Source organism: Neomonachus schauinslandi, chromosome 4, assembly GCF_002201575.2.
Source record: "Neomonachus schauinslandi chromosome 4, ASM220157v2, whole genome shotgun sequence".
In the NCBI taxonomy this organism is placed as follows: Eukaryota; Metazoa; Chordata; class Mammalia; order Carnivora; family Phocidae; genus Neomonachus; species Neomonachus schauinslandi.
This window is the reverse complement of record NC_058406.1, coordinates 30,363,258-30,390,194: the sequence shown is the minus strand read 5'-3', so window position 1 is coordinate 30,390,194 and position 26,937 is coordinate 30,363,258. Positions and strand designations below refer to the sequence as shown.

At 38.1% G+C, this 26,937-nt stretch overlaps 1 protein-coding gene across 1 annotated transcript in view; it reads right to left on the bottom strand.

Moving 5' to 3' along the window:
• RLF (RLF zinc finger) overlaps positions 1–26,937 on the bottom strand; it is an 87,214-nt gene that overhangs the window by 12,199 nt on the left and 48,078 nt on the right. Inside the window, exon 6 of the mRNA XM_021684231.1 lies at positions 8,591–8,727. Coding sequence (XP_021539906.1) covers positions 8,591–8,727 — 137 coding nt within the window. The remainder of the gene's footprint in view (positions 1–8,590; positions 8,728–26,937) is intronic.

Sequence of the window (26,937 nt, the reverse complement as noted above, 5' to 3'; positions counted from 1 at the left end):
TAAAGATTTTATTTATTTATTTGTTTGTTTGTCAGAGAGAGAGAGCACGAGCACAAGCAGGGGGAGCAGGCAGAAGAAGCAGCAGGCTCCCCACGGAGCAAAGAGCCTGATGTAGGACTCAATTCCAGGACCCCGGGATCATGACCTGAGCCGAAGGCAGATGCTTAACCAACTGAGCCACCCAGGTCCCCCTCAAAAAATTTTTCCTAAGATTTATTTGTTTTAGGGGTGAGAAAAAGAGGGAGAGGAAGGGAGAGAATCTCAAGCAGACTCCCTGTTGAGCGAGGAGCCCACCATGGGGCTCGATCCCGTGACTGAAAATGACTTGTGAGCTGAAATCACAAGTTGGCTGCTTAGCCAACTGAGCCACTCAGGCACCCATTAAATTAAAAAAATAAATCAGGGGAACCTGAGAGTGGCTCAGTCGGTCAAGTGTCTGCCTTCAGCTCAGGTCATGATCTCAAGGTGCTGGGAAACAAAACCCACATCAGGGTCCCTGCTTGGCAGGGGGCCTGCTTCTCCCTCTGCCTCTGCACCCCACCCCACCCCCGCTTGTGTGCACGCACGCTCTGTCTCTAAATAAAAAATAAATATTTAGGGGCGCCTGGGTGGTCCAGTCGTTAAGCATCTGCCTTCGGCTCAGGTCATTGTCCCAGGGTCCTGGGATCGAGCCCCGTATCGGGCTCCCTGCTCAGCGGGGAGCCTGCCTCTCCCTCTCCCCCTGCTTGTGTTCCCTCTCTCGCTGTCTCTCTCTCTCTCTCTGTCAAATAAATAAATAAATAAAATCTTTTAAAAAAATAAATATTAAAAAAATAAACAAATCAGAATGTCTAGGGCTTGATTTATTACAAATTAAATATTTCAAGCTATAGTTATCTTAAATCCAAATACCCATGACCAGAAAAGGTCATTGTTATCATGTATTTTGTTTTTATACTTATTTACACAATTACACTTCAATAATTTAGAACTGCTATTACCTACCCAAACATATAAACTTGCCTGAATGAAACCAAAACAAACAGTATATTACTCTTGAAAATGCCACGATGCCATCCATTCACATCTGCACACTGGAAAACTGAAACCACCAATAAATAGTAACTCAGAGCCTGCTGGATCATACATGCAGCACTAGGAAGGACAAACACTTCTTCAGTTACTACAATGATACGATTTTTTAAAATGGATAGCCATGGGGCGCCTGGGTGGCTCAGTCGTTAAGCGTCTGCCTTCGGCTCGGGTCATGATCCCAGGGTCCTGGGATCGAGCCCCACATCGGGTTCCCTGCTCGGCAGGAAGCCTGCTTCTCCCTCTCCCACTCCCTCTGCTTGTGTCCCCTCTCTCGCTGTGTCTCTCTCTGTCAAATAAATAAATAAAATCTTTAAAAAATAAAAAAAAATAAAATAAAATGGATAGCCATTAAAGAATATATATTGAAAATGATTCCACTGTATGGATGCTTCCAATGTTCAGATAATTTATTAACCCAATGCCTCAAATTAGCCCCCTGCCTACCTCAAGTCAACAAATTATACACAAATTCATAAAAACTGGAAAGGAAATTTAGTTCTATTAATAGTGGGAAACACATTTTGGTAGAGATCTAGCTACCAAGCAAGAACTTTAAACTACACTGTGTTATGGCATAGCAGGAAGCCCGTGGAGTCCAGCTAATATGTCACACTGATATCCAGAACTTAGGCACTTTGGGAATGAGGCAAAGAAAACTGTGGAATTAAGGAGTGACCATCCCTAAAGGCAGCTCCTGCAAATACAGTAGTTGATTCTCATGATTTTTTTTTTTTTAACTTTTTATTTCCAACAAAATTGGGTTAAATAAAACATATATGGTGGTCTTTGACAGGCACTGAGGGCAACATACATGTTGACCCTGGTATATCAAAGTCTAGACTCAAGGCTAGGAAAGAATAGGCATGAAATTATATCTGAAAAACACAAATGTACAACATACAAGATTTAAACTAAGTTCTAAGAAAGCAAAGATCAACCTATCAAACTTGCTGAAAGCTTTCTGTAGAGGTTTAAGGTTCACCTGTATGAACTTTATTTTAAAAGTAGCAGTAGTAAAAATAAAATAAGATAAAAACAGGGAGGCAAACCATAAGAGACTCTTAACTATAGGGAACAAACTGAGGGTTGCTGGGGGGGCGGGCTGGGGTAATTAAGGAGGGCACTTTATGTAAGTAAGCACTGGGTGTTATATGCAACTGATGAATCACTAAATTCTACTTCGGAAACTAATAATATACTATATGTTAACTAGCTTGAATTTAAATAAAATAAAAATAAAAAATAAAAGTAGCAATAGTAATTACACATCTATATGTATACTGTCCCATTCAAAAATGGTTATCTTTATAATTTTTGTGGTTACTCTAATATTACCACTGCAGACATCTATAGGAAACTCATTCCTCCAGCACATCTTTGATTTTTGCAGAGAGCCAAAACTCATTTGGGGCCAGGGTTAATGAAGAAGCTAAGCAATATACCTTTTGAGATCAATAATATGGTGACTGATATAAAGTAATATATTTTATTGTGGCTTATAAATATCTCTGAAGAAAATTTCTCTCTCTCTTTTTTTTAAGATTTTATTTATTTGAGAGAGAGAGAGAGAGAGAATGAGCAGGGGAAGGAGAGGGAGAAGCAGACTCCCCACTAAGCAGGGAGCCCGACTTGGGGCTCAATCCCAGGACCCTGAGATCATGACCTGAGCCGAAGGCAAATGCTTAACAACTGAGCCACCCAGGCACCCCTAGTATATTTTTTAAAAAATAAGTGACTGCTTTTGTCAGATTCCAAATATTCCATATAGCCCACTATCTTCAACACAGGAAATTTCTAGCATTTCTAGCACAACAAAAGAATCTATCCTATCTGAACAGAATTCCTGAGTTTCATTTTCTTTAGTAAAATTCACTGTTTCGTTGTAGTTTTTCTAATTCCAATATCCAATATCCCAAAGCAAAACAAACAACTATGAAAACAACACAAGGGTAAAAAAAAAAAAAAAAAAGTTTCCAAATTTGAAAACTTTAGATCCTATTCTCTTTGAATTGCTTGGAAGAAGCTTAGTTTTAACAAAGTGTGAAGTGACTTAATATTTTCTTTACTCATTATAGCTCCTCAGGAGGCCAAGAGGGAAATCCCTGTTAATCCCTTCCTGCTGCAGGGGAGCAGCATTAATCCTAGAGCCACTAACATTCTTGGAAGGGCTAATGTGGCTGAGTGAAGAAAGGAAGAAAAAAAAAGTTAGGGTCACTCTAAAAGGGAAGCTCTATCAGGAATATTAAAAGAACTGTATGACTATGGTTTTAAAATTACTTTGTAATCAAGAAAAATCTCAAATAAACAACCTAAACTTACACCTAAAGGAGCTAGAAAAAGAACAGAGACCAAAGCCAGTAGAGGGAAGGAAATAAAAAGGTTAGAGAAGAAATAAATGAAATAGAAACTAAAGAAAATAGAACAGATCAATGAAACCGGGAGCTGGTTCTTTAAAAAGATCAACAAAATTGATAAACCTTCAGCCAGACTCATTTGAAAGAAAAAAAGGGGGGCGGCTCAAATAAATAAATCAGAAATGAAAGAGGAATAATAACTGACACCACAGAAATACAAAGGATTACAAAAGAATATTATGAAAAATTATATGCCATTAAATTTGACAACCTAGAAGAAATGGATAAATTCCTAGAAACATATAACCTTCTAAAACCAAATCAGGAAGAGACAGAGAATGTGGACAGATCAACTACTAGCAGTGAAGCTGAATCGGTAATCAAAACACTCTCAAGAAACAAAAGTCCAACACCAGATGGCTTCATATGTCCAAACATTTAAAGAACAGTTAATACTTATTCTTCTCAAACTATTCTTAAAAATAGAAGAGGATGGAAAGATTACAAATCCATTCTACGAGGCAGGCCAGCATTACCCCAATACCCAAACCAGGTAAAGCCTACACAAAAAGAAAAATACCGGATGATATCTCTGATGAACACAGATGCAAATATCCTCAACAAAATATTAGCAACCAAATCTAACAATAAATTTTAAAAAATTACTCATCATGATCAAGTGGTATTTATTCCAAGGATGCAAGGTGATTCAATACTCACAAATCAATCAACATGATATGTCTCATTAATAAGAGGAAGGATAAAAACTATATAATTGTCTCAACAGAAGCAGAAAAAGCATGTGATAAAGTACAATGTCCACTCATGATAAACACTCTCAATGAAGTGGGTTTAGCAGGAACATACCTCAACATAATAAAGGCCATATATGAAAAACCCACAGCAAACATACTCGATGGTGAAAAACAGAGCTTTTCCTCTAAGATCAGGAACAAATCAAGGATGTCCATTCTCACCACTTTTATTCAACACAGTACTGGGAGTTCTAGCCACAGCAATCAGACAACAAAAGGAAATAAAAGGCATCTAAGTTGGTAAGGAAGAAGTAAAACTTTACTATTTACAAATGACATGACACTATATACAGAAAACCCTGAAGACTCCACTAAAAAACTATTAGAACTGATAAAAATTGAGTAAAGTCGCAGGATACAAAATTAATATACAGAAATCTGCTGCATTTCTATACATTAATAAAGTAGTGGAAAGAAAAATTAAGAAAACAATCCCATTTAACAGCTGCACCAAAAAGAATAAAATACCTAGGAATAAACGTAACCAAGGAAGTAAAAGACCTGTACTAAAAACTATAAAACACTGATGAAAGAAATTGAAGATGAAACAAACAAATGGAAAGATTCCATGCTTTTGAGTTGGGAAAACCAATTACTGTTAAAATGTCCACACTACCTGGGGCGCCTTGGTGGCTCAGTTAGTTAAGCGTCTGACTCTTGATTTCAGCTCAGGTTACGATCTCAGGGTTCTGAGATTGAGCCCTGTGTCGGGTTCCGTGCTAGGCATGGAGCCTGCTTGGGATTCTCTCTCTCCCCCTCTCCCTCTGCCCCTCCCCAACCCCTCTCCCACTCTGTTAAATAAAAAGTCCACACTACCCAAAGCAATTTACACATTCAGTGCAATCCCTATTAAAATACTGATAGCATTTTTCACAGAACTAGAACAAATAATCCCAAAATTTGCATGGAACCACAAAAGACCCCAAACAGCTAAAGCAGTCTTGAAAAAGAGGAACATGGAGGTATCACAACCCCAGATTTCAAGATCATACTACAAAGCTATAGTAATCAAAACTGTATGATATTGGCACAAAAACCAAGACATTATTCAATGGAACAGAATAAAGAACACAGAAATAAACCCACTTTTATGGTCAATTAATCTACAACAAAGGAGGCAAGAATATACACTAGGAAAAAGACAATCTCTTCAACAAATGGTGTTGGGAAAACCAACACAGCTACATGCAAAAGAATGAAACAGGACCACTTTCTTATAGACCATACACAAAAATAAACTCAAAATGGATTAAAGACCTCAATGTGAGACCTGAAACCATAAAATTCCTAGAAGGAAACACAGGCAGTAATCTCTTTGATATCAGCCATAGAAACATTTTTCTAGATACGTCTCTTATGGCAAGGGAAACAAAAACAAAATTAAACTATTGAAGACTATACCAAAATAAAAAGCTTTCACAGTAAAGGAAACCATCAACAAAATGAAAAGACAAGCTACTGAATGGGAGAAGATATTTAAAGAAATTATACAACGGAACACACACAAAAACAAATAACCCAATTAAAAAATGAGCAGAGGGGACGCCTGGGTGGCTCAGTTGGTTAGGTGTCTGCCTTCAGCTCAGCTCATGATCTCAGAGTGCTGGGATTGAGTCCTGCATCGGGCTCCTTGCTCAGTGGGGAGCCTGCTTCTCCCTCTGCCTGACACTCCCCCTGCTTTTGCTCTCTTGCTCTCTATCTCTGACACATAAATAAATAAAATCTTTAAAAAAAAAATGGGCACACAAAAATACACTTTTCCAAAGACATATAGATGACCAACAGACACACTGAAAAGATGTTCAACATCACTAATCATCAGGGAAATGCAAATCAAAACTACAATGAGGGGCGCCTGGGTGGCTCAGTCAATTGAGTGTCCAACTTTCGGCTCAGGTCATGATCTTAGGGTCATGAGCTGGAGCCCAGCATTGGACACCACACTGGGCCTGGAGCCTGCATAAGGTTCTCTCTCTCTCTCTCCCCTTCCCTCTGCCCACCCCCCTCCTTGAGAGTTCTCTCTTTAAAAAATAAAAAATAAAACCAAACAAACAAAAAAACCCCACAATGAGATATCACCCTCACACCTGTCAGAATGGTCAAAATAAAAAACACAAGAAATAACGAGTATTGGCCAGGATGTAGAGAAAAAGGAAACTTTGTGCTCTGTTGGTAGGAATGTAGGCTGGAAAGCAGTATGGAGGTTCCTCAAAAAATTAAAAATAGAATTACCATATGATCCAGTAGTTCCACTCCTAGGTATTTACAAAAAAAACACAAAAACACTAATTCAAAAAGATATGTGCACCCCTATGTTTATTACAGCATTATTTACCATAGCCAAGATATGGAGGCAGCTCAAGTGTCTATCAACAGATGAATGTATAAAAAAGATGTGATATATATATGTGTGTGAGTGTGTATACATACAATATATATACATATCCCATAAAAAAGAATGAGATTTTGCCATTTTTAACAACATTGATGGATCTAGAGAGTACAATGTTAAGTGAAATCAATCAGGCAGAAAAAGACAAATACCATGACTAAACTCATAGATGGAATTTAAGAAACAAAACATGAACAGAGGAAAAAAAGAGGCAAATAAAACAACATTCTTAAACACAGAGGACAAACTGGTGGTTATCAGAGGGCAAGTGTGTGTGTGGGGGAATGGGTGAAACAGATCAAAGGGATTAAGAGTATACTTGCTAAGATCTCTAATCTGTAATGTATGAAAAAAAAAAAACCTCCTCTACTTAATTTAATGATCAAAACCCTTCCTGCTACCTAACTCTTTTTATTTGTATCACCTCTTTTTTAGTATCTTGACAAAATGCCCACATTGATTATTACAAAATATATTTAACTCCCTATTCCACTATCTCCTTTCTCATAGGAGATATAACTCTGGCATTGTAGACTGAGTGGTAGAAGACTACAATCTGAATTCTGGCCCTGTGCCAAGAAAACAACCAAAGGAGAAGAAAAGCACTGGATTAGCAATCAAAAATCCTGGATGTGAACCTTAGCTCTATCACTTCAGCCTTAAGATCCTGGGCAATCACAAGACTTCTCGGATTCCTCTGTCCTCCACTGCCTCATCTGCACAATGCTAATTATGAGGATTGGGTAGGATAATTTACAGTACACAAATAATATTTCTTTTTTTTTTTTTTAAGATTTTATTTATTTATTTATTTGACAAGAGAGAGACACAGTGAGAGAGGGAACACAAGCAGGGGGAGTGGGAGAGGGAGAAGCAGGCCTCCTGCAGATCAGGGAGCCTGATGCGGGGCTCGATCCTAGAGATCCTGAGATCATGACCTGAGCCGAAGGCAGATGCTCAACGACTGAGCCACCCAGGCACCCCCACAAATAATATTTCTATGCAAAATAGTACATAAAAAGAAATAAAGTAGCATAAAATGCTAATAATAATAAAATTGTACAAATACACACAGATGCTCCAAAAGGAGATCAATGAAGGTTAAAGTACACCAAGGGGTTTCCTGGGATTTCCTATAATCAAAATGCTCATTTTCAACTTCAAGCCATCCTTAGGTTCTAAAATGCTCAAGGTTTCTCCCATCAAGATCATGCAAATACAACCCATTCTTTGAATTAAGCTGGTAATACCTCCTCCTTGACACCTTTCTTAAACATACAGTCAGAGCACCTTTCTCTAGTATCCTATAGCATTATCCATACTACTAATATGATACTTATCGACAGTCTTACATTCTAGAGGTTTCCTGTGTACCAGTCTGTCCCTTTGGCCTAAAGAGATTCCATACAGTTAGAATGAAAGATCCGTGGGTTACACTCACTGTTTCCTTCTTAGCAACTAAGTACTCTGTAGGCAAACAAGATATAAATTGAATTAAAACTAAAATAGTGCAATTCTGCTAATATAGTACCAAAATTGCAAGAGATTACTATTCAAATTGATTTCCTTCTCTAGTGCAAGGTTGACCTAGAAACCTACATAATTAGTGGGTTTCCAAATAAGAGGGGGAAAATGACTACCAGAAGATATTGTAAGTGTAAAGGAAAACGACCTAACACCAATTTGTTTCATGTTGCCATAATTTTGTCTTCAAAGACAATGTACCTTAAAGTTAACAGAATGATCAAGAGGAGCTCAAACTTTACCTTCACTTTATTTCTGGACTCTTCTGGAAAAAAACAATAATATTTTTAATTAAATGGTTTAGCTTCTAAACAAGATTTAATTCACATCAGTTAGGCTTTAAATTTGAAACAAGCCAATGTTTTACATAAACTCTAAATGCCCTACTCTGTGCTAAACAAATAAAGAGAATGAAAAGTAAATATACTTACCAAGAACAATATACACTTGCAGTTTGGAGCTGCTGGGTAAGGTAAGTCGTACAAAGAACAAATGCTGTGTTATCCTGACCCTCGGATTCCAGATTACATATGATGTCTAGTATTTCCTTGCAGTCGACCTTTGCAATCTATCAAAAATGAGAAGATGGAGTCAAAAAGAAAATGGTGACTTTCCTGTAAATTTTGTTACGAGATATGAAGTTTCTTTTAATGTTTTCTATCTTTGATAATTGATGAGGCAATTAGAGGGATATAATTTTCTTCTATTAACTCATGGCTGAGTCTTCTGGAATATTTCATATAAGAAAATATTAAAGAGAACACAGTAGACACTATAAGGAAGTTCCACTGTAGTCCCAATGCAGATAAAAACATTTTTGTACAGTTAAAAAAAATTATTCATGGGGCGCCTGACTGGCTCAGTTGGTACAGCAACCAACTCTTGATCTCGGGTCTGTGACTTCAAGCCCCACAATGGGTGTGGAGCCTACTTAAAAAAAAAAAGAATTATTCATGAACACTGCTACCATATAAATAAGTCAAATTATACATAATAACTTCAGATGATTTTCACCTGAAGTACTATCATTTTTTTTTAAGATTTTATTTTTAAATAATCTCCGTACCTAATGTGGGCCTTGAACTCACGATCCCAAGATCAAGAGTTGCATACTCCTACAACTAAGCCAGCCAGGCACCCCTATTTCTCTTTCACTTTTATTCAAGTCACTCTAGTTACAGATAGAAAAATACAAGGCTTATCCTTACTGCCAGTAAGGCTAAAGGAGGCCGGTTGAGAAACTGTTTTAAATTCAAAGGCTTTCTCATACAGTTAAGGAAAAAAAAAATCTTTGGTATAAGTGGATTTTCAAACAACTAAGACACTTAGAAATACATTTTTTCATTTATGCTATATATAGAAATCTTACCACCTCTGGGCAAATCAGAGTTTTCTGGGGCTCTTTTTACATACTAATAAAACAGGAGAATAAGGCCTCTAAAGACCCTTTCTCAACTCTTTTTATCACTTCCCTATCTTAATAAAGAAGATGAGGGATAATCTCTCTGTCATTTGTCTATGTGTCAGCACTATAAATGTTAATTATACCAGACACCAAATGTACAAAACAATGTTAAATTTCAGGATAAATGAAGCATATATCAGGGTAAATGAGGTATGTAAGAGTTAGCTCATCTCTTCCAAAGTGCTATGCAGTTCCAATAGGTGGTTCTAAGTCTCTAACTTTAGTCATACTACCTCAGGTAGGCAAAGAAAGGCTTCTTTCAAAGTTTAGCTCAAATGCCATTTTCTCAGAGAATCATCTCACTTCTAAGACCATGTCAGAATCCCCATCAAAAACTCTATTCTCATCAATTAAAAAAAACAAAAAACAACTCCAAAAGTCAACTATACTTCAATTAAAAAAAAAAGACAAACCCACATTTTTGTAACATTTATCACAACTGCAATTCAATCATTAGATGAAGAACTTACTAGCATTTGTCTTCTCTGCTAGAATGTAAAATTAATGAGGTCATGGGCTATGTATACCTTGCTCAAAACTCAGCACCTAATAGTGTCTGAAACACATAAAAGAAAAAGTAGGTGCTGATGAATGGAGTAAATGAATCAACTTTAATCAGGGTAAAATGTTCATGTTTACAAAGTGAACCTCATACAATTCTGTGTTTTCTCATGTTTTCAAAGACAATGCAATGACACAGTAAGCAGTATAGTACAGTGGTTAAAAGCAATTATTCTAAAACCAGACTGTGTATATTCTCTTCTCAGCTCTATAGCTGCTAGCTGTGTGACCCTGGATAAGTCACATAACTTATTAATTCTATGTATCAGTTTCCTCATCTAGAAAATGGAAACAAGGGATGCCTGGCTGGCTCAGTCGTTAAGTGTCTGCCTTCGGCTCAGGTCATGGTCCCAGGGTCCTGGGATTGAGTCCCCCATCGGGCTCCCTGCTCCGCGGGAAGCCTGCTTCTCCCTCTCCTACTCCTACCCTGCTTGTGTTCCCTCTCTCGCTGTCTCTCTCTCTCAAATAAATACAATCTTAAAAAAAAAAAAAAGGAAATAATAGGACCTCCCTCATGGAGTTATTATAAGAATTTAATATGTTTTAGTACAGTATGGTGACTATCGTTAATACTGTATTGCATATCTGAAAGTTGTTAGGAGAATAGATCGTAAAAGTTCTCATCACAAGAAAAAAAATTTGTGACTACGTATGGTGACAGACATCAACTAGAGTTATTTTGGTTACCATTTCACAACATATACAAATATTGGATATTATGCTGTATGCATGAAATAATACAATGTTAATATGTCAATTATACATCAATAAAAAATGTGATATCTGTGCCTATTACAGTTACAGCTAAGTCTTAAAAAATATGTTCTAACAGGAATTGGCTAATAGGGAGCATGTTAGAAGAGCTGTTAAAAACTGTTTTCATGAAACATATAAGAAAAAGAAAAAAAGAAAGTCAACCTTAAGAATACTAGAAAGCATTTCAAAAGATCACTCTCAGATGCAAGATCACACTTGATGCAAATTTGTATCGGAGTACTGAGACGTAAAGTTAAGTTGTTAAAGCCTAAAACATAAAGTTAAATTCAGTTTTCAGGTAAGGGGAAAAAAAAAAAGACCTCATCATACTTAATGAAGATGGAATTTTACTGATGCCCTAAACAACCACAACCTCATTCACAGCTAAATATATCAGAAGGGTCATCCAGAGACAAAAGGCCCACGATAGGGTGTTTAAAATTGAAGTGACTGAGGGACCAAAATGAGAATTCCACAGCAAGAGAAAACAACAGCTGTTCCACAGCAGCCATCTACCATCCAGGCCATGTTCAAGCTCCTGTCCAAAACCAAGAATCCTAAAATTTGATTTTGCAATCTAACAGCAATATCACATCTCTACACTGAGAAATAGCATGAAAAACTCTCTAAGTCAGACATATAAATCAGAATGGGAAGAACATACAACTTGCATTTCTAGAACATTTTTTATCCTTTTCAAATAACTTGAATGAGATAACTGTATTATCTCATTTTATCAGCATGATAAATATGTAAAATTGGCAAGGGAGGCAATATTATTTCTACTTCACAAGTAAAAGATGAGCCTAAGAAGAAACTATTTCTCATCTCCAGTCAACTGTGGCTAATAATCAGAAGCGTAAACAAAATGAAAAATGAATCTCATGTTATTTTATTCCCACAGGGAAGCTCTTACATTTTAAAGGGGTACAATTCAGAGAGGAGCTTTCACCTTGGAACCAAAGTGTTAAGAAAAACAGGACAAAAGTGAAGGAAGCTAGAAATACAGATTTCAAGTCAAAATTCACTAACCTAAAACAATGGGGGAGGAGATAATGATATGAAAAACCCAGATTAGTAGTTTATAAGGCATATATAGTTCTATTATTTCCATTTATTACAAATACTCTATGGATGAACACTACCTGTTAGTATATAGTAAGCCTAAACAAACAGCTCTCCTCCTCTCGCACAAGCTGATCCTCCCCATCCTTCAACATTCAGTGGAAACGTTCTTCATCATGAAGTTTTCCTTATACACTACTCTAGTGTCCAAGATCTCTTGCCCTGCTGTGAATTCACAGCATCTTATCAACATTTTTAATTGGGATATTTTTTATTCTATTTTGGGTCAACTTTAGAACTAATGACTCATCATACCGGCCTTTTTATTACTTTCCTGTTTTGAGCTTTTAACTTAAGCTCTCCAACTAGACTATGAATTCCTTGGAGACAAGACCATAGTCTTCCAAATGATATCCAAAATCCTCTGTGCACAAAATCCACAGGAAAAAAACAGCCATGTTAAAATTAAAATATACACGTCTTTCAAAGCAGTGCTATTTACTAAGTACTGGGGATACAAACTAGCCTGATTTCTGCCTTCATGGAACTCACAGCTGAGTCACAGATAATAAACGAGGAAGCAGGCAATTGCTGAGAATTACAGTGTATGTTAACTGCTACAATGGGGATGTACAGAGTATTTTAAAACTACCTTTGCGGGTGCCTGGGTGGCTCAGTTGATTAAGCGCCTGCCTTCGGCTCAGGTCATGATCCCAGGGTCCTGGGATCGAGCCCTATGTGGGGCTCCCTGCTCAGCTGGGAGCCTGCTTCTCCCTCTCCTCTTGCCCCTCCCCCCTGCTCGAGTGCAGGTGCTCTCTCTCAATAAATAAAATCTTTAAAGAAAAAAAAAATAGGACTAGTTTATAGTAGGGTTTTGTACAACCTTCCAATTCAAGAACTCATTTGCCTCACACATACTTATTGATGGCTACTAACACAGGGGCATCCTTCTAGACTTTTTTCACTTTCGTTTAAGTAATGAAAAAAATCTGATTGTTCTTACAAATGAAGAAATTGAATCCTTCAATCTGTTACCTACTCTCCCTGATTCTAAATCCTTTGAAAGCTGGTACTGTATCTTATCTCATGCTTTTATCCCACTTAGTGCCTGCTTTAGAATCTTTATGTGACAAGTAAGCATTCAGTTAACATTTTTAGTTAAAAAGAGTATCAGTATTTTCCCCCAAACCCCGTATTTTCTTGAATACAGAAGAAAAAGAGTTATGATAAAGAAACAAAAGTAACAGGAAAATAAAAAATAGAAAAATCCAGTAAATTAAAATGACACACTTTTAACACTTCAATAGTAAGTATGATTATACTACTGGTCCCCAACCTTTTCTAATAAATACCTTAAGACCACACACTAAAAACCAAATTTATGCCATAAAATACTTTTCAGTTACTGTAAATTGAGGTCACTGACAAGCTTCTGAGAATTTCAATGAGTATCAAGGAAATACCTGCATAGGTACTGAAAGATTTTTTTGTCTTAAATATGATTCATATTCCTGTGGTTTACATTCTATAGCTATTAAGACGAGTAGGACACATGCATCAAATAATTAAGTCTTTGTTTACTATCTTGCCTAGTAGAATATACGTTCTGTCAGGGCAAAAATTTGTTTTTATTCACCAGTGTATCTTCAGTGCCTACAATGGTACTAGACACCTTATATATGGTTTTAAAAGTCAAACTTCATTCTTTTGCAAGTGGATATCCAGTTGTCAAAGACTCATTCATTGAAAAGATTATTCTTTCCCCCACTGAATTGTCTTGGTATTCATATAAATAATCATTTGTCCGTAAGCGTGAAGGCTTATTTCTAGATTCTAGTTCATTGATCTTTCTGCCTATTTTTTGCCAGTACCACAGACTTTATTACTCTTAACTTTTTAGTGAAATGTGAGTTTAAGAGAGAGAAGGGGCATGAGTTGGGGAGGGGGGGAGAGGGAGAGAGGGAGAGAATCTTAAGCAGCCTCTAGAGTGGAGCCTGATGTCAGGCTCATCTCAAGACCCTGAGATCATGACCTGAGCCAAAATCAAGATGCTTAACTGACTGAGCCATCCAGATGCCTCTCCAACTTGTTCTTTTACAAGATTGTTTTGGCCATCCTGGGTCCCTTGAATTTCCACATGAATTTTAGGATCAGCCTCTCAATTTCTGCAAAAGAGGAAGGTGGGGTACCTCCATCTTTACAATATCAAGTCTTTTGATCCATGAACACAGAATGTTGTCCCATTTTCTTTCAACATTTTATAAGTCCAGTCAACATTTTATAAGTCCAATTTTTGTATACTGATCTTACTAGGATTATTTTTATACAAGATAATACATGCAAAGAGAGACAGTTCCAATTTGGATGCCCACCTCCCCTTTTCTTGCCTAACTGTCCTGGCTAAAACTTCTAGTACAATAGTGAATAAAAGTGGCAAAAGCACCCATTCTTGTCCCTGATCTTAAGGGAAAACCACTGAATTTTTTATTTTAAATACATTACTCACAGGTTTTCATAGCTACCCTTTATCAGGCTAAGGAAGTTTCCTGCTATTCCTAATTTGTTGAGTGTTTTTAACATGAAAGGTGTAGGACCTTGTTAAATGCTTTTTCTGCCTCTCTTGCGATGACCATGTGGCTTTTGTCCTTTATTCCATTAATGTAGTGTATTACACTGACTGACTTAAACCAACTTTGCATTCCTGTGATAAATTCCACTTGATCAAAGTATAAGTTCCTGGATTTGGCTTGCTGTTTTATTTTGCTTATGAATCAGAGAGAGAGCATGCACAAGCAGGGGGAGCGGTAGGCAGAGGGAGAAGCAGGCTCCCCACTGAGCAAGGAGCCCAAAGCAGGACTCAATCCCAGGACCCCAGGATCATGACCTGAGCCAAAGCCAGATGCTGAACCGACTGAGCCACCCAGGCGTCCCTGTTTTGTTTTTAAGATTTTATTTATTTGTGAGAGAGAGAGAGCGCATGAGCAGGGGGGAGGGGCAGAGAGAGAGGGTGAAGCAGATTCTCCATTGAGCAGGGAGCCTGACATGGGGTTCGATCCCAGGACCCTGGGATCATGACCTGAGGCCAAGGCAGACGCTTAGCCAACTGAGCCACCCAGGCATCCCTGGCTTGCTGTTTTTTGTTGAGGATTTTTGCATCACTATTCTTTAGGGATTTTGGTCTGTAGCTTTCTTTCTTGTGATGTCTTTGGTTTTGGTCATCAGGATAATGACGGCTTCACAGCAGGAGTTGGAAACATTCCTTTCTCTTCTATTATTTGCAAGACTTTATGATCTATATATATTTTGTACAATTCACTACTGAAGCCATGTGGATGTGAGTTTTTCTTTGTGGGAAATTTAAATTACCAATCTCTTTACTAGTTATAGGTATATTCAGATTTCCTATTTCTTTGTGAGTCAATTTTAATAGTTTCTATCAATTCTAAGGATTTGTCCAGGGTATTCTCTGTCAAATAAATAAAATCTTTAAAAAAAAAATTCTAAGGATTTGTCCATTTCATCTAAGTAAATCTAATTTTTTGGTATTTAATTCTTCATAGCATTCCTGTATAATCTTTTTTATTCCTGTAGGGTCAGTAGTAATGTCCTCTTTCATTTCTAATTTTAGTAATTTGAGTATTCTTTCCTCTTTTCAGTCCAACTAAAAGTTTATCAATTTTATTGATCTTTACATAGAACCAACTTTACTACTTTTCTCTACTAATTTTATGGCCTCTATTTCAGTTACTTACATGCTAATCTTTATTATCTCCTTCCTTCTGTTTGCTTTGGGCTTACTTTGCTTTTCCTTTTCTAGTTTTTAAGGTAGATGGTAGGGTTTTTGACTTGAGACCTTCTTTTTCAAGATTGACATTTTACAACTATAAATTTCTCTCTAAGCACTGCTTTAGCTGCACCCCATAAATTCTGGGTATGTTGTGCTTTCATCATTCATCTCAATATATTTTCTAATTTCTCTTGTTTTTTTTCCTTTGATTCAATCCTTATTTGGGAAGATGTTGTTTAATTTTTATGTTTGTGAATTCCCCAAATTTCCTCCTGTTACTCATTTCTGATTTCATTCCACTGTGGCTGAAGAACATACTCTGTATTATTTCAATCAAATTTTAAAATTTTCAAGGTTTCTTTTGTGGCCTAGTAATGTGGTCTCTCCTGGAGAATGATCCCTGTGCATTTGAGACTAATGTATATTCTGCTGCTGCTGGGTATTCTATAGATGTCTGCTAGGTCTAGTTGGTTTACAGTGTTGCTCAACCCTTCCATTTCTTTGTTGTCTAGCGGTTTATCCATTATTGAAAGTGGGGTATTGAAGTCTCCCAATATTATATTTGAATTATTATTTCCCCCTTCAATTCTGTCAACACATATATTTTGGGGCTCAGGTGTTCCTCAGATTGGATAATCTCAATTGACCTCTTTCATTCAAAGTTTGAGGATTCTTTTTTCTGCTAATTCAAATCTGATGTTGAGTCTCTCTAGCAAAATAATTTCAATTATTATACTTTTCCACTCTAGACCTTTATTTGGTTCCTTTTTGTAATTTGTATTTATTTCTCTATTCTATACTTGTTGAGACACTGTTCTCATATTTTCCCTTCATTCTTTACACTTGGTTCCTTTGGTTCTCTGAATATAGAGTTGATCTTCATTATTCACAGATTCTGTAATCACAAATTTGACTACTTGCTAAAATGTATTTTTGATTTCCAAAGTCCACTCATGATGCTTTCAGAGTCATTCATGAGCATGCACAGAGTGGTGAAAAATGTGAGTCCTCTGGTGTGCACGTTCCCAGGTAAGGCCAAAGTGACATTATGCCTTCTAGTTTCAGTTCTCATACTCTAACAAGTGTCTTTTTCATGTTCTATTTAGTGGCGCTTTTTTTTTTGCATTTTTATGCTTTTCATTGGTGATTTCGCTGTTTAAAATAGCCCCCCAGTGTAGCGAAATGCTGTCTAAGTGCAAGAAGCTTTGATGTGCCTCACAGAAAAAAATGCATGTGTTAGATAAGCTTCATTCAGGCTTGAGTTACCATGCTATTTATTGCCTGTGAGTTCAATGTTAATGAATCAACAATATATATTAAATAAGGTGTCTTTTAACAAAAGCACACCTAGAACAAAATTATGTACTCTTCAGTTGACAAAAATGTCACGACCAGAGCCTTGCAGGAACCTAACCACATATTTCCCCTAGGAGCAATGGTTTCGGTATTTGGTAATTCAGTGTTTGCAGTCAGTATATTTGCAGAACGTAACTACCACAAATGACAAGAATTGACTATATCTGTAATAGCTGATTTATAATTCTTTGTCTAAGTAAGTCCAATATCTGGGTGTTCTTTTTTTTTTTTTTTTTTTAAAGATTTTATTTATTTATTTTGACAGAGAGAGAGAGAGACAGCGAGAGAGGGAACACAAGCAGGGGGGAATGGAAGAGGGAGAAGCAGGCTTCCCGCCAAGCAGAGAGCCCAATGCAGGGCTCGATCCCAGGACCCTGGGATCATGACCTGAGCCGAAGGCAGACACTTAACGACTGAGCCACCCAGGCGCCCCAATATCTGGGTGTTCTTAGGAAAAGTTTCTACTGGCTGTTTTTTCCCCTGTGTATGGACTATCATGTTTCTTTACACGGTAAGTGGATATTTTAAGTAATATATTGTGGCAACTGTGGAAACCAGATTCCCCCACCTCTTTAGGGCTTGTGATTATTACTATTTGTTTGTTTAATGACTTTCTTAGAATAATTCTGTAAAGTCTGAATTCTTTGTCAGATGTGTGGCCACTCGAATCTCTGCTTGGTTAGCTTAATGGGCGGCTACATGTTCAACATATTCAAGAAATTTACTTAAATACCTGAATAAGTAAGTCCCTGCTTTTGCCAAGTGGCTCTGTGTGTTGGGGCATACTTTCAATATTTCAGTAGGCAGGTTAAAATTCTGCCTTGCCTTTCTTTTCCTACTTGTGCAGAGAGCCTCAGGGTACACAGGAGGTGAGGGATTAGGACCATCTTGGCCCATTCCTCACCAGACACATAGCCCTGTACATGCATGTTACCTTACAGAATTCTAGGAATGTATCAGACGTTTTCAAAATCCCCTATGGACAACCCATATCCCGGTTCTTCTTTTTAATCTTTTTGGCCAGTCTCCTGTTGGCCTGACTGGTAACGCCTCCTCAGACAATTGTCTGAGGAAAATTGTCATGTTAAACAATTACCACTGACTGTTTCTGGCAAATACACTGAAGACAGAGCTTTTGGCATGGTGAGCTGTGAGCCAAATAAAGACAAGTCTTGAGAATGGAGCTTTTCAGAAAGATGCCAGAAAGATCAAATACTGACAATTCTCTGGGGATAAGCTTTTGCCGAGTTCCAAAATCCATTCTGCTTCCTCAGCTGGCTGCTAGGCTGCTGGTTTTCATAGCTACTGTAGTTTCGAGGGTGTTTGTTTTCAAGATTACTGTGAAACTGGGGAGGACATGAGAAGTAGGGCAAGTTAAAATGCCACCAACTTCACTGTTCTTAGTGAGATTCATGTGTTCTCCTTGAATAAAACCTCCATGGACTGTAGTAAGCCTTTAGCTAATTTCTGGGGTTCTGAAAAGTTAATCTTATTTGCTCTCTGGTTTCAAATGCTGATAACTTGGATCTCTTAATTTCCCATCAGACCTCTCCCTCTCAGTCTCACAGTATGTGAATACTGTCTCCTTTCTTCTCCTTTTTGTCTTGTTCATCATTGTGTCTAGTGCCTAACAAGAGTCCTCCAATGAATATATGTTAAATGCCTGGAAAGCAGGTCTACACTATTTCTTACAATAATATGTGAATCTAAAATTATCTCAAAACAAAGTGTCTTTTATTTATTTATTTTTTGAAGATTTATTTATTTAAGAGAGAGAGCATGCAAGAGCATGGGGGTGGGGGAGAAAGGGAGAGAGAATCTTAAGCAGACTCTCTGCTGAGGGCAGAGCCCGTCACAAGGCTCAATCTCACAACCCTGAGATCACCACCTAAGCCAAGACCAAGAGTTGGATGCTTAACCAACTGTGCCACCCAGGTGTCCCAATGTCTACTTTTATTTTTTTATTTTTATTTTTTTTAAGATTTTTTATTTATTTATTTGACAGAGAGAGACACAGCGAGAGAGGGGACACAAGCAGGGGGAGTGGGAGAGGGAGAAGCAAGCTTGTTGCGGAGCAGGGAGCCCAATGCGGGGCTCGATCCGAAGACCCTGGGATCACGACCTGAGCCGAAGGCAGACGCTTAACAACTGAGCCACCCAGGCGCCCTGTCTACTTTTATTTTAAAAAGAAAAGAAAAAAGACAACTTTGGATATTGTAGGAAATGAACTGTGGGGACAAGTACAGATACAATTAGAAGATTTTCATAATAATCAGCCAATTAAACACCAATGGTACAACAGGTAGCCAAGTGGCATAAGAGAAGGTCAGCAGAGGCAGCATATCTGCCTACTTATTTTCATGATTAGGCTACCAAGGTAAACTAGTATTCTGGTCAGTGCCATTACTGAAATAGTTTATCATTTATCTTTCTCTAGATTAGCAGTTTTCAATCTAGTATTTTCCTGATCAGTTCTAAGGCACAATGCAAATAATTTGTTCCTCATAATGTTTTAAAACTGGGGCACCTGGGAAGATACCTCTTCGAAGCTATTTAAAAGAACTCTGCCTTAGGAAAGAAATTATTTAAATAGGCAAATCCTCAATTTCTTCATATAGCCGTTTTACCTTTAATGTATTTTTTGAATGTACCATTCATTTCCCATATAATAAAGTAAAATTATTTAGATTTTAATTTTAAATTTAATTATACACTTTGTTATTATTCCTTGCTCGGGATCCATCTTAATCTTGATTCTTATTTAAGCTACACCCCAAATTTCTATGCTCCTGTTTACTTTTTCTTCTACTCCCAAACTGAATTCTCAATGGGTCCTGTTTAAATATATTTGCTCTGTTTATCATCTATACCTAGTGACTGTGTCAATTCCCAACAGTGTTAGACTAGTGAGTAAATTAAGTCCTGTTTGTCTTTTCATTTCCCCATCAAGAGAAGAAACAAACCTCTCCTGCTGTGTCTATTAACATTAGACACTGAAGATACAGTTCATTCAGGGATTAAAACTGAAATGGACTCCTATCTTAACTATGCCTAGAGTTCTACTGACCAATTCCTTGGCTCTTCATAATAATAGAAGTGTTTCATGTTTAAAACATCATTATTCTTATATTATACGTGGAAAACTTGATCTTTGCAAAGATTTCCTCTTTCAGTAATGAAAAAAATATAGGAAATATCCACGTGGGACACTAGGCCATGGCCAAATCTGTAACTTTAATTAAAAACCTTTCATATGGGGGCGCCTGGGTGGCTCAGTCGTTGGGCGTCTGCCTTCGGCTCAGGTCATGATCCCAGGGTCCTGGGATCGAGCCCTGCCTCGGGCTCCCTGCTCTGCGGGAAGCGTGCTTCTCCCTCTCCCATTCCCCCTGCTTGTGTTCCCTCTCTCACTGTGTCTCTCTCTGTCAAATAAATAAATAAAATCTTTAAAAAAAATAAAATAAAAACCTTTCATATGTAAAATTAATAGCAATATCATCTCATTCAACTCTAAATGAAACTAGAACTTGAGGATTCCATTGACTTCTGAATTCAGGGTTCTGAATTTTGGCTTTCAAGCTGATCCCCTCAATTAATCTTAATTGTTATGTGTCTGGCTAAATCTTCCCCATCAGAGGTTTCCTATTACACACACCATTATAGTGATACCCACAGGAGCCAACATACAAGTACTTTTATTCCCAGCTGTTGCTCAAGTTAATTTGACTCTTCTCCTGAACTCAGTTGAAGTAGATGGCAAATGTGTATAGAACTCGTTACCTTAGAACATATGCTGATTTTAAACTCCAATTAATGAACATCTAGTGATTCATTAGTACTTTTCCAAAGCAAATATTAAAAATTCTCTTTAATTCTGTTGTCAATTGCAAAAGAAAACATCACTGGAGAAGAGACTAATTATGATGGTAGCAGTGTTCCTTTTAAAATAATTTTATGATGTGTGCTAAATGTTTTTACATTGATATATTTAACTAATTAATCCCAATCATTATAAAACTGTTTTAAATCACACCTGTATATAAATGTATAAATCTGAACAGAATGATGTACCACTAAGATGTTTCCTATTTTAACATGGCTCATCATGTTTACCAACTGGAAATAAGTTGTACTGTACTGCCAGGAAGCAAGGAGATCTGTGTTACAACCTGGGTTTGAACTCTCTAGTTTAATGCAGGTAGGGCCTTGGAAACATTATCATCTTGGCCTCAGTTTCATCACTGGTAAAACACAGAGGGTTACACTAAATGATATTTAATTTTTCTATACACTGGAAAATCTGATTCTTGTAGAGGCCAGCCAACATTTTTTATAAAGTATCAGATATAAAATATTTTCAGCTTCGTGGGCCTGGTAGTTTCTGTTACAGCTACTCAACTCTGCCACTGTAGAGTAAAAACAGCCAAAAACCATAAACAAATGGGCATGACTGTGTTCCAATAAAACTTTATTTACAAAAACATGCAGTTGGGTGGATCTGGCCCACAGGCCATAGTTTGCCAACCTCTGTTGTACAGAATCAAATCAAACTTCCTCTAACTCCATTCCTTACAAACTCAACAAATTTGTTGAAAGGAATTAATTATGTAACTTCAGGAAAAAAATCCTGTTTTGTTGTCTTGTTATTAAACCAGGACAGGTCATGAATAAAACAAAGCCGATTATTCTCCCAAGTCCTCCCTGTTGTCCACACCTCTGCCATTCTAGTCGGTTAGCAGAACACTACCATTCTTCTGGTCTCCCAGGCCTTATGAGGCCCTTAACAGCGTCTCTGCACATTATCCTCTTATTTCTGTCCTATCAGCAAGTCCTGTTCTTTCTCCTCTTGCTAAATGCAACTTTTTTTTTTTTTAAGATTTTATTTATTTGAGAGAGAGAGACACAGCGAGAGAGGGATCACAAGCAGGGGGAGTGGGAGAGGGAGAGGGAGAAACAGGCTTCCCGCAGAGCAGGAAGCCCAATGCGGGGCTCGATCCCAGGACCCTGGGATCATGACCTGAGCTGAAGGCAGACGCTTAACGACTGAGCCACCCAGCTGCCCCTAAATGCAACCTCTTCTAAACCTAATACATCCTCTTTCTGTCTAAGCTTTCGAAAACACTATTTCAGTCATTTTACTTCCTACCTTCAAAACCGTCCTACTTTCTACTGCATCAAATCTTTCTTTTTAAAAAAATATTTAATTATTATTATTACTATTTTTAAAACTTTGAGAGAGAGAGCACTGGCGGGGGGGAGGAGTAGAAGGAGAGGGAGAAGCAGACTACCCACTGAACAGGGAGCCTGATGCTGGGCTCGATCCCAGGACCCCAGGATCATGACCTAAGTGGAAGGCATACACTTAACCGACAGCCACCCAAGCGCCCCAATATTTATTTATTTAAGAGAGAGAGAGCACGCGTAAGCGAGGGGAGGGGTAGAAGGGAGGGAGAGAGAATCTCAAGCAGACTCCATGCTGAGCACAGAGCCTGATGTGGGGCTTGATCCCATGACCAAGATCATGACCTGAGCTGAAACCAAGAGTTGGATGCTCAACCGACTGAGCCACCAAGCGCCCCTCAAACCTAAGTTCTAATGCACTAGAGTCCCCAAGGACTTCCCCTTCTCCCCACCCAAGAGGTCTTATTTCTCCTAAGACCTCAACCCGTACTCTGCCGTGGCAAGGCGTGCTCTAGTGGCCCCTGGTAATTTATACGTTCATTTCTCTGCCTTTACTATCACAGGCAGTTCTCCCAAAAACATTCTTTCTACCCATCCAAACCCTACCATCATTTCAAGGTCCAACTAAAGGATCGATTTTTATAAAGCCTTATATGCCAGTCCACAAAGATTCTACACTTCTACTGAATTTAGGGGCAATAGCATACAGCTTAGTATTTATCTTCCTAGAATTGTTTCTGGCAACCAAACTAGGCAATACATATTCTTCTGTTTTTATCAATGTCTCATACAATGCTACAAACAAAATAAAACAAGTTTTAAATAAACAAAGGCTGAGACATTAAAGGAAAAGTTCTTACTGTTATAGAATGAAAAGGAATCAACCCATGGTCTAGTATTTTTTGCTTCTTCTGAATTCTTCTGGTGTATATCAGGTGTTGAATATAACAATTACTGTAACTTAATTATGATTAAGTTTCCCAAACACAAAATATTGCAGCTGTTATTAGAGGTAAGCAGCCTCCTATCCCCTTACCCTTCTCAACAATGCAAACAAATAAATTAGCAAACAGGCTTATAGTTAGTCTCTCATGAATGCCTATTACGCTGCTAAGTATTCTTCTAGAGTGTAGGGATACAGCAGTGAACAAACCTATGTCCCTATCCTTACAGTTTTCAATCTAGTGGAAGGAAAAGCAGCAGCAAATATGATGTCTAGCAGTAGTAGTAATATAAACATAAAGAAGAAACAGGCAGGTAAGGGAACAGAGAATGAAGGGCCATTTTAGATGTATCTGTATATATTTATAATAATGACAACAAGTATTACTTGAAGAAAAAGAGTGAGAAGTAGGGGGATAGGATACTATTTTTTTTTTTAAGATTTTATTTATTTATTTGACAGAGAGAGACACAGCGAGGGAGGGAACACAAGCAGGGGGAGTGGGAGCAGGAGAGGGAGACGCAGGCTTCCCGCGGAGCAGGGAGCCCAATGTGGGGCTCAATCCCAGGATCCGGGGATCATGACCTGAGCTGAAGGCAGACGCTTAATGACTAAGCCACCCAGGCGCCCCTAGGATACTATTTTAGATGGGACAGTGAGGAACGTCTCCCTGATATGGCAATATTGAAGAGGAATGTGAATGATGTTAAGGGAACAAGCCATCCAAATGATCTTGTGGAAGGGCATTCCAGGCAGGGGAAATGGCAATTACAAAGCTCTAAGTCAGGAATATGCTTGGTTTGTTCAAACAGCAGCAAAGACAAGGTGGCTAGAGAGCAGTGAGCATTAAGTTGTACAAGATACTGTCAGAGATACTTATAGAAGTAGCCAGAGACCATGACACACACAATAAAGACTTCTGGATTTATTCTGAAGAAGACAGAAAGCTGTTGAGTGGTTCTGATCAAGGGAGTGACATGGCCCCACTTAAGTTTTAAAGAGATTATTCTAATTACTTTTGGGAAGAATAAAATGTAGAGGGCAAGAGTGTAAACAAGTAGGCCAGTTCAGAGGCTTGTGGATTCCCCAATGCCTAAGATACCATTTGGCATATAAACCTTTAGGTATGTATCACCTAGGATAATATTTATTATCCTGTGTCTTTAATATAATATTAGTGATAGTATACCAAACTCAGGTTTGAATCTCAGTATAACCACTTTCATGTAAGCACAAACCTATTACTTGATCTGAGCGTCTTTCCTCACCAATAAAATGGAGCTACCTCTGAGTTGTGAGAACTGAATGTGACAATCTTTTTTTTTTTTTTTTTTAAGATTTTACTTATTTATTTGACAGAGAGAAAGACACAGCGAGAGAAGGAACACAAGCAGGGGGAGTGGGAGAGGGAGAAGCAGGCTTCCCGTGGAGCTCGATCCCAGAACCCCAGGATCATGACCTGAGCCAAAGGCAGACACTTAATGACTGAGCCACCCAGGCGCCCCTGAATGTGACAATCTATATAAAGCATTTAGCATAGTGCTTAACATATAGTAAGGACTCAAAAAAATGGCAGCTAGTTACTCACTACCTGCCCACCTCCACTTCCAACACTGAGACTGGACGGCTACAGACTTCATTCAGAAGAAAGCCCATAAAAACAAAGCCCTAATATCAGGAAGATCAGGAGCTTAATTACGGACATGTGAAGTCTGGAGATGTTATTAGCCATGCCAGTAGAGATAGTGATTAGGCAGCTGGATATGAGTCTGGAGTTCAGAGGAGAGGGCTGGGCTGGAGATTTCAGATACTGACCATAGTTGGTATTTAAAGCCATGAGTCTAAAAGAGATCACCGAGGGAGTATGTATAGGTAGAAAACAGAGGACGCACAAGGAGAGTCCTAGAGTACCGCAACTTTTACTCATCAGAGAGATGAGGAGGAAGAGCAAGGTAGAAGTGAGAAAGACTGACCAGTCAAGTGCACAGAAAACCAAGAGAGTAAGTTATATCCTAGAATCCAAGCGGGAAAACTGTTAAAAGTTTAAAAGACAAACAAGTCAGACTAAGATGAAAACTGAGAAATCATCATTAGATTTAGTGATGTGGTGGACTGGCAGGGGCGAACGCCGTATTACAATTTCTTCAAGGGTGCTTGGGTGGCTCTGTCAGTTAAGATCCGAGTCTTGATTTTGGCTCAGGTCATGATCTCAGGGTCATGGGGCTTGATCCCCCATGTCAGGCTCTGCACTTGGCACAGAGTCTGCTTAAGATTCTCTCTCTCTCTCTCCCTCTCTCTCTCTCCCTCTGTCCCCCACATCTGGAGCTCTAATAAATAAAATCTTATAAAACAAACTGTGTTCAAAGAGAAAAACGTCAGAACAGTAAATTCACACAATTCAATCAAGAAATTATGCTGAAAGGCCAGGAGAAAAATGGGGCGGTCTCTGGAAGGGGAAGTGGAATCTAAAGATTTCCTTTTTAAAGATGAAAGAAAGAACACCATAAATGCTGACAGGATGGTTATAGCAGAGGGGTAACTGATGATGCAGTAGAGAAAAGTAGTGTAGCATTATTCTTGAGGGGGTGAGGGCAGATGGGATGTGATACTGAAGTCAAGGGGATTGCCTTAGGTAGGAGAACAGATAGAGTTATCTTTAGTAATGGAAGCAAAGGTATGCATGCATAGATAAAGGTAGGTGAACAGACGTCATGGAAGCAGCTTTGGAAATTCTCTTCCAAATGCCTCAATTTCCTCAGAGAAATAGGGAGAAAGTTCATCAATGGAAAGTGCAATGGGGCAGAAGGCATTACAATATAGGTCTGAAGAAAAATAACAAAGTATGAAATAGTAATCTATGAAGTGGAAAGAGAATGGGCTAAAAAAATTTAGTGTGACTGATTTCAAGTAAAATCAGTAGGCTGGTTTTCTCCACCCAAGTCTGACCCCACTGGTGCAGGTGAAGATATAGAGGAGGTAAAGATTTAGTGATAATCAGGATGCTGGTTAGTCAAATAAGCACAATTAAGGGAGAAACCAGTGGAGGAGCTGAGGGAGTGATAATTTTGACTGACTATGGAAAAGGAGAGAAAGGAGGGAAATGAGTACATGAGAAGGATGAGGGACAGTGAACAGGTGAAAGGATTAACAGATTTTTGGTCCTGGAGTGAGGGAGGTAGAGAGAGAGAGTTGCATTTGGAACAGGAAATTATATATAAAACTGTAGGTTGAAATTGTCATTAAAGTTTAAGAATTACTTTATGTCATAAACCAGACCCTTGGAATTCTTACCTTTAATAAGAAAAGTTCAGTGTAGAGGTAAAGTGAGAATCCATCTATCAGATCTAAGAGAATTATAGGTAGATGATGGAATATAGCTAGGAATTCCTCATCTTTCTCTGTATAATTTATCAAAAACTATTAGAGAAAGCAAATTCCACTTTTTAAAAGAAAATGATTCAGGTTAAAAAAATGTAATCTGACTGATAGTTTTTTATTTTTATTTTTTAAATAAAATTTTTTTTTTTTAAGATTTATTTATTTATTTGAGAGAGCGAGAATGAGAGAGAGTACATGAGAGAGGGGAGGGCCAGAGGGAGCAGCAGACCCCCCGCTGAGCAGGGAGCCCGATGCGGGACTCGATCCCGGAACTCCAGGATCATGACCT